The 14976-nt window shown below is 35.2% G+C and overlaps 1 protein-coding gene across 4 annotated transcripts in view; it reads left to right on the forward strand.

The window, feature by feature from the left end:
- Window positions 1-14976, forward strand: part of AP3S1 (adaptor related protein complex 3 subunit sigma 1) — a 72030-nt gene that overhangs the window by 24814 nt on the left and 32240 nt on the right. For 3 of the 4 annotated variants that reach the window (XM_054488493.2, XM_054488495.2, XM_054488494.2), the window contains exons 2-3: window positions 445-536; window positions 3779-3890. The exons of the other annotated variant lie outside the window; for it this stretch is intronic. In XM_054488493.2, coding sequence (XP_054344468.2) covers window positions 445-536; window positions 3779-3890 — 204 coding nt within the window. The remainder of the gene's footprint in view (window positions 1-444; window positions 537-3778; window positions 3891-14976) is intronic. 4 annotated transcript variants of the gene reach the window in all.

Below are 14976 nucleotides of genomic sequence, written 5' to 3' on the forward strand. Positions count from 1 at the left end.
ATTTAGTAAAGGTTAAACTTAATTGGAAGCTCCATAGTTCTATTTCTTTCCTCCATTCAAATATAGATTAGCTACACTATTTATAACTTTACCTTTCTGATTGAGTTTACTCATTTGTAAGATAATCAGCTTTGACTAGTTAATATCTAGTTTCCCTTTTACCAGTGTATGTAATTCATCTAATATTTTTTGTTGTTGGTTTTTGAAACTTAGAAATGCATTACTTTTATTATAGTGGTAAATATAAATAATTGGGTTTTTTTCTTTTTCATCAAAAAATATTGGGTTTTGCTTCTGTAAGGTGTAATTTAAGTCACTTCTCCAAGGACCCCTCTCTTAGATGGATTTCCTAGACAGATATTACTACTTTTGATTTTAAAAATTCTTAAAATGCTATTAAACCTATACACTCCATCCTAATATATATGAATTATTCTTCCTCAGAGTGAAGATACACAACAGCAAATCATCAGGGAGACTTTCCATTTGGTATCTAAGAGAGATGAAAATGTTTGTAATTTCCTAGAAGGAGGATTGTAAGTAAAGCATTTCATAGACATTTCTAAGTTTTGAGTATGTGATTAAAATATATACTATTTAATCAGTTTATGGTAAAAGTTTTCTAATTTTGATTAATTGGATTAGGTGAATTAATTGCCACCTATGTTAGCTATAAATCTAACTTAAAGAATTATTTTTTAAAGATATGCAATCTTTTTTCCTCTTAAAAATTTTGGAAGGGAATTTTATATAAAGGTAATATATTAAATCGTAAAAATTCCAACATTACAGGGAAGTATAAAATGTAAAATAAGAATCTCTCAACCTTAGTCCTTCTACCCAATTTCTTGTGTATCCTTCTAGAAAATTGTCTGTATTGACTAACATATAAAATATGTTATATGTGTTGACTAACATAACCTTAAAATTTTTATTTTTGAGATCACACTTTGTATGCTCATTTGCATGTTGCTGGTTCTCAGTATTTTCAAAAGCTTTGCATATAAACACATCTAAGACAAGCTTATTCTTTTTAATGACTACAGAGTATTCCTTTGTGTGAATGTTCATAAAAATTAGATTACATTCTTTGTTTTACTATTACAAGACTGAAGTCTGTTTTTCAAATATACCTAATTCAGCTAATCAGTTTTTCTGTTTTTAAAGTGAATAAGAATATTGCCAAATATTACAAATAAATACTTTTAAACTAATAGCTTCCATGAAAACAGTTTGTTCTGAAACATAAATCAGTCAGAGAAGCTTAGAATTTTCTGTATTTTACTGTGTATGATGGATGAGAAATACTCTGGATAACAGGGAATCCATGGTCATAAGTTACTTTTTATCATGTGGAACACTTAACTTGGGTTTCCTGAAAGATTATATCATGCTGTCCTTAAATGTCCAATACATACTTACAAATTTTGCTGTTAACTCAAGGCTTCTAATTTAATAATTGAGACAAGTGTACCTGCTTCTGTTTTTGAATTTTACTTGTACTTATTTAACGTTAGTTGTCTTTGACGTTACTATCACTTCCTCTCATCCTAGCCTTTTGATTTTTTATCTCCTAGGAAACTTACCACCCAGCACAGTGCACTGCATGTAAGAACCTGATTAATCTAACTATAGGGTGCTATTTGAATTAGAAATTGTGGCTTGAAATTGTGATTGTTCTTTTTTAACCTTACAAAAAATAGAAAGCAAATCCTGCAACAGAGATGAGGCCTCGCATCTAGTTTAATCCTAGTTTTGTCACTAACCAGCTGATTTCCTTGAACAGGTTACTTAAATTCTTAGGCCTCAGTTTTCTCCTCTATAAAATGAGTTATTTGGACTAACAGGATTTCTCAATCCTGTGGTTTTATATGATGTATTACATTCTGTACAGGAATTTTTATCAGTATTACACTATAGCTTAAAGATAAGATTATATTTTTAAAGGCAAATTATGTACTTGCCACATTAATATTTTGCTTGCTTTTAATAGCATTACCAGCCTTTTTGAAACTTATATTCTTCAGAAGTTTGCTCTCCTTTTAAAGTAAAGCAAAAGTTTTAAGATAATCACTAAATCGCTGATTCAGAATGAAGTAAAGCCTCCTATTTGTGTTCTTTTTGCCTCTTTCAGGGAACAATTGCAGTCATAGTCTATAAATATACTCTCAGAATCTTTAAATTGCATGTAGATATTTTTCAATTAAACATCTTCTCTAGAAGAGTATCTAGCATAGTAGGAAATTTTTATTCTTGTCAAAGATCATTTCTCCTTTTGCTATTAGAAGACACAGAAGTAGTATATACCTTGAGAAGTTGTTTCTACAGAACTTATCAGTTTAGTATTATTTTTACTGTGTAAGAAATAGATGCTGGCCAGGCACGGTGGCTCACGCCTGTAATCCTAGCATTTTGGGAGACCTAGGCCTGCAGATCTCCTGAGCTCAGGAGTTCGAGACCAGCCTGGGCAACATGGTGAAACCCCATCTCTACCAAAAGTACAAAAATCATCCAGGTGTGGTGGTGTGCGCCTGTAATCCCAGCTACTTTGGTGGCTGAGGCAGGAGAATTGCTTGAAGCCAGGAGGCAGAGGCTGCAGTGAGCTGAGATAGCACCACTGCCCTCCAGCCTGGGTGACAGAGTGAAACTCTTTCTCAAAAAGAAAGAAAGAAAGAGAGAGAGAGAGACAGAAAGAGAGAAGAGAAAGAAGGGAGGGAAGGAAGGAAGGAAAGGAAAGGAGAGATGCCATTTTCCTATACTCTGTTGGGATGGATGTTAGTTTAATTTTGGTTACATATAGCCTTGGTTGTAAATTATGTAAGTGTTTAGTGGTCTTTTAAGAAGGTGAATTCATTATTGTAAACTTAACTATGAAATAGCTAAACTATACTTAGAAAAATATAAGATGTTTAGAATGATTCCTAAATTATTATTTTTAAAATACTAAAATTCCAGTCATTATAAATAAAAGTATTTCATGAAAGAGTTTAGTATCTTAGCTCAGTTTTCTTGCATTTATATTTCAAAACAATGTAATTTTGGGAGAGATCTTGTTGGTAAATCTATCCAAAACTTAAGAAGTGTCATTCTTCTTTTTTTTCTAGTTGATAATCAGTCTTAAGCTGTGTAACTTACTGTGACGTATGGAGTTAAATCTAGTAAGCACTTACAAATGCCCCATGATCTAATTTCTACCTACTTCTCTGACTTTATCATTTACTAATCTTTTCTTATCTACTGGCCTTTTTTCTCTTCCCTGAACATACATACTTTGTTCTTGATGAAATGGCCTTTTATTACTTACTACCTTAGCCTGAAATGCTCTTCTCTAAATTTTTTCCAAGCCAACTCCTTATCATTAGATCTCAGCTTAAATGCCACTCTTGCTTAATATTCAGCCTGAACTAGGGAACCCATCAATATATCATCATTGTATTTTGATTCTCAGTGTAGCACTTGCCACTATCTGATGATGTTCTGATGCGTGTGTTTGTTGCTCCTTCCCCACTACCAGTGCTTGGCACATAGTAGTTACTCAGAGAATAATTTAATGAATGAATGAACTGAAATTAAGCACTGGCTTCTTTTACTTGATATTTCTGAAGAAAACAGCCATCTTAATTTACCTAGTCTCTGAATAAGTTCACTTAAATGCTTTGCCATTGAATGTCACCTTTCATTTGACAAGTGGTTTTTTAACAAATTGTCAGTTTGCTTGAGCTAATGAAAATGATTTGCATTTTGTTTCCAATAACATTACAATTTTTTTGTCATTTAGATTGATTGGAGGATCTGACAACAAACTGATTTATAGACATTATGCAACGTTATATTTTGTCTTCTGTGTGGATTCTTCAGAAAGTGAACTTGGCATTTTAGATCTAATTCAAGTAAGTTAACACTTGCTTCTTACTATCTTAAATAACAGTGTGACATTTAAATTTTTAAAAACATATATTCTAAATTTTCTAAAATGATGTTAGTAAGAAATAAAGCGTTTCATAATAGATATTGTGTTGGTAAAAGAGGTCAGAGGACATAGAAACAAGCAAACATTTGATCTGATTAAAACTATCATAACTAGTTTAATCATGACGTTTTATCTTGCTCATGTAAGTTACAGCAAGGAGCTCAAGACTCATGGATTTCTTATCTTCAGCCTCTTCTGTTAATATTACTTTACATTTTGCTCTAAATTACATCTTGCTTCCCTGATGATACTACGTGCAACCCTTTCAAGTAGTGGCCATTTTCTCTCCTGCTTCTTTCTGCCTTTGAGCCTGGAGGTGTACTCTTAGCTTCTCATTGCATTTTCCAGACCATTCTTTCTTCTCAGACACCTCCAAATTTTATCTTATGTTATCAGACTATACCACCTTGTATCCATTTAGTTATAGTCATCACTCATCTCCATCTCTCATTCATTGGAGATTTTGTTAAGAATTGTGAAGGGTCTGAGATTTGCTCTACTTGCAAGCTAAGAAGTTAACCTGCCATAATTTCATGGATGCTGGCAGAAGGCAGGAGATTTCTGGGCCAGAGACAGAGGACCTTATTACTAATAGCAAAAACATTAGCTAAAGTGACAGCATTTGCTTGCACGAATTCTCTGATTCCCAAGGGGTGATGTGAAGAGGTCCAGATGATACCTGCACACACAGTGGATTAAATGACAGATGAGGAACGCCAAGCTTAGGGAACTGGAATCTTTTATAATGGATACTAAGCATGTCTGCCCTTGTTTGGAAGGAAGAGACTGTCTCTTCCAAGAGTGTAAGGAAACCTATCCTTTGCTGTGGAAGAAGACACTGTCTATTTTCCAGGGCTGTTTGATATACAAGCATGCTTAAAAAGATAGCCCAGAACAAAGACAGTCAGTGCCTCTGCTCACAGTATGTGTGGAAACACAAGATCCATGTAAAATTGTCTCCTAATAGATTTTGGTTCTTGGTTCACTGGCATTCATTCCAGTACTGCTTGTTTTGTAATTCCTGGTGATTCCATTGTTCATATGTATAATTCTCCCAATATCCTGGTGTCTTCAAAATCTGAAACTCCTCTCTTCCAATAAATTTTGCCCTCCACTCCATCTCACTATGTACCCATATCTAGATTTTATCTTTGTCTAAACTGTAACCCCTCCATAATCTCAGTTTCACAGTTTTGAAGTCTTTAGACCTATTGCAACCCTCAGTTTTAAAAATCTATCATTTTTTTCGCTCTGATTTTACTGATGTCTTACTTTCCTTATCCAGCTTTAATTTCATAGTCATAATAGTGATATAGCCTTGTGTACACTGAACTCCTTGCCCACACCCATACATCTGAACATACCTAGAGGAAAAAAAAAAGTAACCATATTTACCAGTCTCACTTTAAATTAATGATCCCTTAGCTCAGTGAGTCCTTTATGCTACCCAAGAATCATTTTCTGTTTCCCCGGTCCATTTACTCTCCCATACCTCTAGATGACTACTCATACAGTCTCCTGTCTCCTAAAATATCTAGCACTTCTAGCACCTTGCTTCCCAGTGCACAGATAAAATTGGCTTTTGAAGTTAGCAAGAAGGTGGCATGGTTTGAGCTCTAGTTAGTGTTACAGAATAGACAAGAAATTAACCCAAGCAGACAACTTAGGTAACAAATTCTTAGCACTGTGGCTAAAGCTTTAAAAATAAAAACATTATGGCCAGGTGTGGTAGTTCACACCTGTAATCCTAGCACTTTGGAAGGCTGAGCTGAGCAGATCACTTGAGCCCAGGAGTTCGAGACCAGCCTGGGCAACCCCATCTCTACAAAAATTAGCCAGGCATGCTGTTCTGCACCTGTAGTCCCAATCACTCGGGAGGCTGAGGCGGGAGCCAGGGAGGATGGCTTGTAGTGAGCTGAGATTGTGCCACTTGCCCCAGCCCAGGTAACAGAGTGAGACCGTGTCTCAAAAAAATAGAAATAAAAACATTGTTAATAAAATAAAAAAGGAGATAAATGATAAATTGATCTATTTGTATGCCATATTACTCTTAAATCTAGAATTCTTAAACTGGGTTTTTGGGAGGAGCTGGGTATCAAAGTTACATGAAACCACAAGGTAATCATGGCACATATTCCTGGTATATGTTTCTTCTTTGTTTTGAAGATTGGCGGCAGTGAGGAGATGAACGTAAACATGTATATATTATGAGGTAGAATACAAATTGTTCCTAATATTTAAAGCTCTAAGTGGAGACTTGAAAGAAATTTTGAGCTTGAGGTAAAGGTGCCCCAGGATCCCTTGGGTATATGTTCACTTTCTTCCTGGGGCCTACTTGAGAAACACTGCTAAGTTATGTTTTGCTTTCTCAAGGCTTTTCTAGTAAAGAAAAAGAAGCCAAATCTTACTTTTGATGACATTGAAGGGTTGATCAGGACTATATATTGCATTGCCTTGTAACTTTGTTTATTCTTACATTTCTTAGTTTATCCCACCTAGGGGAGTAGTTAATTCATTTTATCATTATGTCAAAAGAGCATTATATTTTTACAGAAAAAAAGTTAATATAGAACCATGCTTTCTATTTCTCTGTTACCCTGAAGAGAGACTGAAGAGAGTGATAGACATGCACACTATGTTCCAAAACACTGTTTTTATTTACCTGAGCCTAGCCACTAGAATTATAGGAAGAAAAACAGGAGAAAGTGTACCATTTCAAATTTAGTCTCTTATTGAAGAGAAATATTGCTATTAAGAAAGACCAAAACAAATGTGTCTTTTCCTAGAGGTAAATCAGAAGTATTTTATGCTTGCGTCCTGAGATTAAGTCATCACCGTTGATTATTATTTTGATGCTGCTGTTGATCTTCTTATGAGATAGTAGTTCTATCTCCAAAGGGGATTAGATGGGGAGTTTTCAAAGAACAAACATGCTATTAATATATCATATCCAAAGTAAATTCTGTCATGTACTCATGGAAAATGGAAACTATCTTTTGTGTTTTGCAAAATTTTTTATCCATGCTTCACACGTTGATCACTTGTTTTGATATTAGATAACATACAGAAGAAAGGATTTCAGGAGGACTTTGTCATTTTCCGATTACTAAAGTAGGCTAGAGCTGTTTTTACAATACCCGTGAGTTACCACATGCTGATGTATTGTGTCACAAAAAAGAAGATTTCTGTAATTCACCTTATAGGTGCTATGTCTGTCACTACCAGGAACATGTTGGAAGTTCTATGGTTGTGATCTTTCCCCTTCAATTACCACAGTTCATTAAATACTGAAGAGGGAGTGTACTGAGCATACATGAGTCAGTCACTTTAAAAACATCAGTTGAATAAACAAAAGATGGAAGTGCGTAGCTTATTGTTTCTGCTTCTGTTTCATCAAATAGCTGTTCAGAGAGAACTGATTTTCTTAATTTGTTCATCCTCTAGTTTTGAGAAAGGCAATTTTAATGTAAAAAGTAAAAGTGGAAAATTATAAGCCAAGAGAGTTTACATCAAAACCTCTTGATCTTGCATATTCTTTTAGAGAACAGATCAAGAAAACTCAACATGTAACTATTAAACCTAGGCTTATAATTTTGATATTTTAAATATTAAAGTGATACCATTCATATAACTGGAAGCATATATTTTAATGCAGAGAGTTAGTGTCTCTGAGGTATGCATATGTTGTCCCAAATATGACTTTGTATCTTGTATAAAATCTGGGAGAAGTCATTGTTAGTAAATTCGTTATGGAATTTACACCACTATTCCACCGGTACTGAATTTACATCAGTAGTCCACAGAATTTACACCAGCTACCCAAACGAATGATCAGTTTTCGTTTTCTTTTGTTTCTTTTTAAAAATTCCTTGTAAGTTTGGAAAAAAGGGGTGGACTTTTTTTTATTGATATATACCATTTTAGTGTGATATTAACTGCTGTGTATGCCATATATGCTAGAGTTAATAGCTAGCTTTTTAAGGAGTCCTTTCTGTTGTAGCATATTGTTATTGGAAGTGTTAAAATATTTACAGGATGAGAATAGAAGTTTATTAAATATTGATGTTGGGTTGAGTTATTTATAAGCAGTCGTATTGTCCTTAATTAGTTTATTATGCCAAGCCGATAATGGAGGCATATAAATTCACTGGATAATTCCAAATTTCTGTTATGATTTTCTGTACCACATGTAACAGTAATCAGAGCATCAGTCTTATTCAGTTGTAGCTAGATAAAAAAACAACAAAATTGAGAACTAACAGCTAAACTTTTCTTTAGGTTTAGAAAGATACGTTCTGACCATGCTGTTAGAATGTATATTTAAACTGGAGCTCCATATATAATATTTGTTATTATTACAGTACTGTTAAACTACCTTTTGAGGAATTATTTTATTCGTGGCTGCTAATGCTAATTTAGTATGATATTGAGCAAGTTATTTATTCTTTATAGACCTTAATTTTTTTTTAACTGTAAAGTATGCTTGTTTCAACATGTTGCCTACAGACATGAGGTTGTTAGAAAGACCTGTGAATTAAAGCTATCTATTATCTTGTAGTGGTTAAAACCATTTAGCTCTGCCATATACTAGCTATGTAATTTTGGGCAAGTTATTTAACCTCTTTGACCCTAACCTTCCTCATCCACAAAACAAGGATAATAATAATAACACCAATTCACAGAGTAGGTGTAAGCATTAAAAAAAGATATTTCATGTGAAACCCATGACTAAATGATTAACATGTCAGTGGTTTTTAGCTAACATTATCATTAAAGCATGTATTTGTAAGAAAGGCATATAAAATATTATTTGTTAGTACACAAACTGAATTAAGTAAATGTGTTTTTTTTTTTAATCTTTCTGACTTTCTCATTGTTAGAAGCATTTGTGAATCTTTTTATCCTATATGTTGTTTGATGGCTTGGAATGAATTTTATATGACACATTTATGTGATAAATAGTCTTCATTGGGGAAATTTATAAGCCAAGAATACTTAAGTGAAGAAAGGTCTCTGATCTTCCCAGCATCACCTAGCAAGTTATGGTGAGGTAGATACTGCTGACCGACTGAATATACAGTGGTGTGCCGATGAAGGCCCACCCAATTATTGTTCTCATCTGTCATGATGGTAGGCCTGAAAGCACACTTGGTGGTGGGGTGACAGATACACTGTTTAAGCCTTTGGCTATGTAGGTTTGGGTACCACCTGTTTTTTTAAAATTGCCTCGGAAAACCAACTGTCCAGCACTTGGAAATTGTGGGAATTTGCAACTCTCCTGTTGGAGATGAACTAACTCCTGGTCCCAGAGGAAGATGAGTTTCTGGTGCAGTTCCTCCTGCTGGAGCAAGAGGGATCCCTGGCCTAGTGAGCTTATTTTCCAGGCAGTCAAGTGAATGCCCAGGATCATTTTAGGAAAATTCTGCCTCCTACATTATACTGTATTACCAGGTTATTTAAAACTTTCTGTTTTCAATAAGATTTGTTTCTCATGTATTTTTGGGCAACCCCCAGTTTTTTTTTAAAATAGTTTGGGTCAGATTGTTAGAGTTGCGCAGGATTCCTAAAATTATTTTCCTGTGTTATTTTCATGCTTGAGAAGTCTAATTTCCAGCAATTGCAAATATAATAATTCTCAGTTATTTACATTGCTATTTATTTGTGAGAAATCCTAGTATCAAATTTGATGATAACTGCTTTTCTAATTTACATGTTTCATTGATGTCATAGCAGTTCTTTTAGGAGGCATCATGGTGTCAAGTTTAGAGTGTCAGGGTGTTAGAGTCAAGTAGTATGGATTTGAATCTTGGCTCTGTCACCTACCAGTTATATAACTTTAGGCAATTACTTAACCTCATCTGTCCCCAGTTTTCTTTTTTGTAAGTGCTGATATTCATACTTATCTCACCAGCATTGCTGTAAGAATTAGAACTAATTTATATAAAAAACCAGCGGATGGTCTAGAATATAGTAGACACGCTTTTCTTAGTTACTTCACAGTAGTGAAGGAAGTAGGTTAGAACTCAAGTGCTTAAAGTCAGAATTTTGGAGCTGGAAGTGACTTAAAATTTATTTTCTTCTCTTCAGTGTAGGTTTAAGAGAAAAACTCAGGTTATATTGGTCTTTTTCTTTGATTTAAGGTAAATTTATCATGTCCTAATGTAGAATGGTTGGTTTTCAGGAAGGAATTGGACATGGTGGAGAGACTCTCCAAATTTAACATTAACCACAGTACAGCTATTACAAGAAATTAACATTGATATACTACTATATAATCTGTAGGCCTTGTTTACAATTTGCCACTTGTCCCATTAATGTCCTTTTTCTCATTCTGGATGTAATTCACACATTCCATTTAGCTGTCGTGTCTTCTTAATCTACTTTACTGTGTAACAATTCTTTAACTTTGTCTTTCATATACTGATCCTTTTGACAAGTACTAGCCAGTTATTTTGGTATTCCCCAATCTGGGTTTGTTTGATACTTCTTAGTGATTTAGATTGTGCATTTTTGGCAAGAATACCACAGAAATGATGTTATGTCCATAGTGCATCATATCAAGAGGTATATGATGTCCATTTGTTCCACTACTTGTGATATTTGTGATGATCACTTGGTTAAGGTCGAGTCCAACAGGTTTATGCACCATAAAGTTTCATTTTCCCATGGTGCTAGTATTTTATGGGGAATATTTGAGACTATGTAAATATACTTTTTCTAATCATGTATTCGTTAATTCATCTTAATATCTATTGATCATTCTTACCTAAAAGAATTGTTAATATTTGTGGTGTTTACCAAATGGTGAGGTTTTTTTCTATCATACCTTCAATATTTAATAGATGAAATTTTCCTGTGAGGAAAAGCTTTGTAATATATATGTGTTTTTTATTATACTTCAAGTTCTGGGATACATGTGTAGAAGGTGCAGGTTTGTTACATAGGTATACACGTGCCATGGTGGTTTGCTGCACCCATCAACCCGTCATCTACATTAGGTAGATGTAGGATAGCATTATCTTCTAATGCTATCCCTCCCCTAGCCCTTCACCCTCTGACGAGTCCCAGTGTGTGATGTTCCCCTCCCTGTGTCCATGTGTTCTCACTGTGCACCTCCCACTTATGAATGAGAACATGCAGTGTTTGGTTTTCTGTTCCTGTGTTCATTTGCTGAGAATGATGGTTTCCAGCTTCATCCATGTCCCTGCAAAGGACACGAACTCATCCTTTTTATGGCTGCATAGTATTCCATGGTGTATGTGTGCCACATTTTCTTTATCCACTCTATCATTGATGGGCATTTGGGTTGGTTCCAAGTCTTTGCTATTGTGAACGGTGCTGCAATAAACATATGTGTGCATGTGTCTTTATAGTAGAATGATTTATAATCCTTTGGGTATATACCCAGTGATGGGATTGCTAGGTCAAATGGTATTTCTGGTTCTAGATCCTTGAGGAATTGCCAGCATCTGTTGTTTCCTGACTTTTTAATGATCGCCATTCTAACTGGAGTGAGATGGTATCTCATTGTGGTTTTGATTTGCATTTCTATAATGACCAGTGATGATGAGGTTTTCTTCATATGTGTGTTGGCCACATAAATGTCTTCTTTTGAGAAGTTTCTGTTTATATCCTTTGCCCACTTTTTGATGGGATTGTTTGCTTTTTCCTTGTAAATTTGTTTAAGTTCCTTGTAGATTCTGGATATTAGCCCTTTGTCAGATGGATAGATTGCAAAAGTTTTCTCCCATTCTGTAGGTTGCCTGTTCACTCTGATGATAGTTTCTTTTGCTGTGCAGAAACTCTTTAGTTTAATTAGATCCCATTTGTCAATTTTGGCTTTTGTTGCCATTTCTTTTGGTGTTTTAGTCATGAAGTCTTTGCCCATGCCTATGTCCTGAATGGTATTGCCTAGGTTTTCTTCTAGGGTTTTTATGGTTTTGGGTCTTATGTTTAACTCTTTAATCCATCTTGAGTTAATTTTTGTATAAGGTGTAAGGAAGGGGTCCAGTTTCAGTTTTCTGCATATGGCTAGCCAGTTTTCCCAACACCATTTATTACACAGGGATCTTTTCCCATTTCTTGTTTTTGTCAGATTTGCCAAAGGTCAGATGGTTGTAGATGTGTGGCATTATTTCTGAGGCCTCTGTCCTGTTCCATTGGTGTGTATACCTGTTTTGGCACCAGTACCATGCTGTTTGGTTTACTCTAGCCTTATAGTATAGTTTGAAGTCAGGTATCGTGATGCCTCCAGCTTTATTCTTTTTGTTTAGGATTGTCTTGGCTATACAGGCTCTTTTTTGGTTCCATATGAAGTTTAAAGTACTTTTTTCTAATTCTGTGAAGAAAGTCAATGGTAGCTTGATGGGGATAGCATTGAATCTATAAATTACGTTGGACAGTATAGCCATTTTCACAATATTGATTCTTCCTATCCATGAGCATGGAATGTTTTTCCATTTGTTTGTGTTCTCTCTTATTTCCTTGAGCAGTAGCTTGTAATTCTCCTTGAAGAGGCCCTTCACATCCCTTGTAAGTTGTATTCCTAGGTATTTTATTCTCTTTGTAGCAATTGTGAATGGGAGTTCACTCCTGATTTGGCTGTCTGTCTATTATTGGTGTATAGGAATGCTTGTGACTTTTGCACATTGGTTTTGTATCCTGAGACTTTGCTGAAGTTGCTTATCAGCTTCAGGAGATTTTGGGCAGAGACTATGGGGTTTTCTAAATATAAAATCATGTCATCTGCACACAGAGACAGTTTGACTTTCTGTCTTCCTGTTTGAATACCCTTTCTTTCTCTTGCCTGATTGTCCTGGCCAGAACTTCCAATACTGTGTTGAATAGGAGTGGTGAGAGAGGGCATCCTTGTCTTGTGCGAGTTTTCAAAGGGAATGCTTCCAGCTTTTGCCCATTCAGTATGATATTGGCTGTGGTTTTGTCATAAATAGCTCTTATTATTTTGAGATATGTTCCATCTATATGTAGTTTATTGAGAGTTTTTAGTATGAAGGGGTGTTGAATTTTATCAAAGGCCTTTTCTGCATCTATTGAAATAATCATGTGGTTTTTGTCACTGGTTCTGTTTATGTGATGGATTACGTTTATTGATTTGCGTATGTTAAACCAGCCTTGCATCCCAGGGATGAAGCCAACTTGATTATGGTGGATAAGCTTTTTGATGTGCTGCTGGATTCGGTTTGCCAGTACTTTATTGAGGATTTTCGCATCAATGTTCATCAGGGATATTGGCCTAAAATTCTCTTTTTTTCTTGTGTCTCTGTCAGGCTCTGGTATCATATCAGGATGATGATGGCCTCAAAAAATGAGTTAGGGAGGAGTCCCTCTTTTTCCATTGATCGGAATAGTTTCAGAAGGAATGATATCATCTCCTCTTTGTACCTCTGGTAGAATTTGGCTGTCAATCTGTCTGGTCCTGGGCTTTTTTTGGTTGGTAGGCTATTAATTACTGCCTCAATTTCATAACTTCTTATTGGTCTGGTTCAGAGATTCGACTTCTTCCTAGTTTCAGTCTTGGGAGGGTGTATGTGTCCAGGAATTTATCCATTTCTTCTAGATTTTCTAGTTTATTTGAGTAGAGGTGTTTATCGTATTATCTGGTGGTAGTTTGTATTTCTGTGGAATCAGTAGTGTTATCCCCTTTATAATTTTTTATTGTGTCTATTTGATTACTCTTTTCTTCTTTATTAGTCTGGCTAGTGGTCTATCTATTTTGTTAGTCTTTTCAAAAAACCAGCTCCTGGAGTCATTGATTTTTTTGAAGGGTTTTTCATGTCTCTGTCTCCTTCAGTTCTGCTCTGATCTTAGTTATTTCTTGTCTTCTGCTAGCTTTTGAATTTGTTTGCTCTTGCTTCTCTAGTTCTTTTAATTGTGATGTTAGGGTTTCGATTTTAGATCTTTCCCGCTTTCTCCTGTGGGGATTTTAGTGCTATAAATTTCCACTGAAACACTGCTTTAGCTGTGTCCCAGAGATTCTGGTACATTGTATCTTTGTTCTCATTGGTTTCTAAGAACTCATTTATTTCTACCTTAATTTCATTATTTACCCAGTAGTCACTCTGGAGCAGGATGTTCAGTTTCCATGTAGTTGTATGGTTTTGAGTGAGTTTCTTAATCCTGAGTTCTAATTTGATAGCACTGTGGTCTGAGAGTCTGTTCGTTATGATTTCTGTTCTTTTGCATTTGCTGGGGAGTATTTTACTTCCAATTATGTGGTCAGTTTTAGAATAAGTGCGATGTGGTGCTGAGAAGAATGTATATTCTGTTGATTTGGGATGGAGAGTTCTGTAGATGTCTATTAGGTCCACTTGGTCCACAGCTGAGTTCAAGTCCTGAATATCCTTGTTAATTTTCTGTCTTGTTGATCTGTCTAATAATGAAAATGGGGTGTTAAAGTCTCCCACTATTATTATGTGGGAGTCTAAATCTCTTTGTATGTTTCTAAGAACTTGCTTTATGAATCTGGGTGCTCCTGTATTGGGTGCATATATATTTAGGAAAGCTAGCTCTTCTTGTTGGGTTGATCCCTTTACCATTATGTAATGCCCTTCTTCGTCTTTTTTGATCTTTGTTGGTTTAAAGTCTGTTTTATCGGAGACAAGGATTGCAACCCCTGCTTTTTTTTTTTTTTTGCTTTCCACTTTCTTAGTAAATATTTTTCCATCCCATTATTTTGAGCCTGTGTGTGTTTTTGCACATGAAAGCGTCTTCTGAATACAGCACACCGATGGGTCTTGACCTTTTATCCAGTTTGCCCATCTGTGTCTTTTAATTAGGGTATTTAGCCTGTTTACATTTAGGGTTAATATAGTTTTGTGTGAATTTGATCCTGTCATTATGGTGCTAGCTGGTTATTTTGCCTGTTAGTTGATGCAGTTTCTTCATAGTGTCGATGGTCTTTACAATTTAGTATGTTTTTGCAATGGCTGGTACCGTTTTTTCCTTTCCATACTTAGTGCTTCCTTCAGGAGCTCTTGTAAGGCAGG

The sequence above is a fragment of the Pongo pygmaeus genome, chromosome 4, assembly GCF_028885625.2.
Source record: "Pongo pygmaeus isolate AG05252 chromosome 4, NHGRI_mPonPyg2-v2.0_pri, whole genome shotgun sequence".
NCBI classification, from domain to species: Eukaryota; Metazoa; Chordata; class Mammalia; order Primates; family Hominidae; genus Pongo; species Pongo pygmaeus.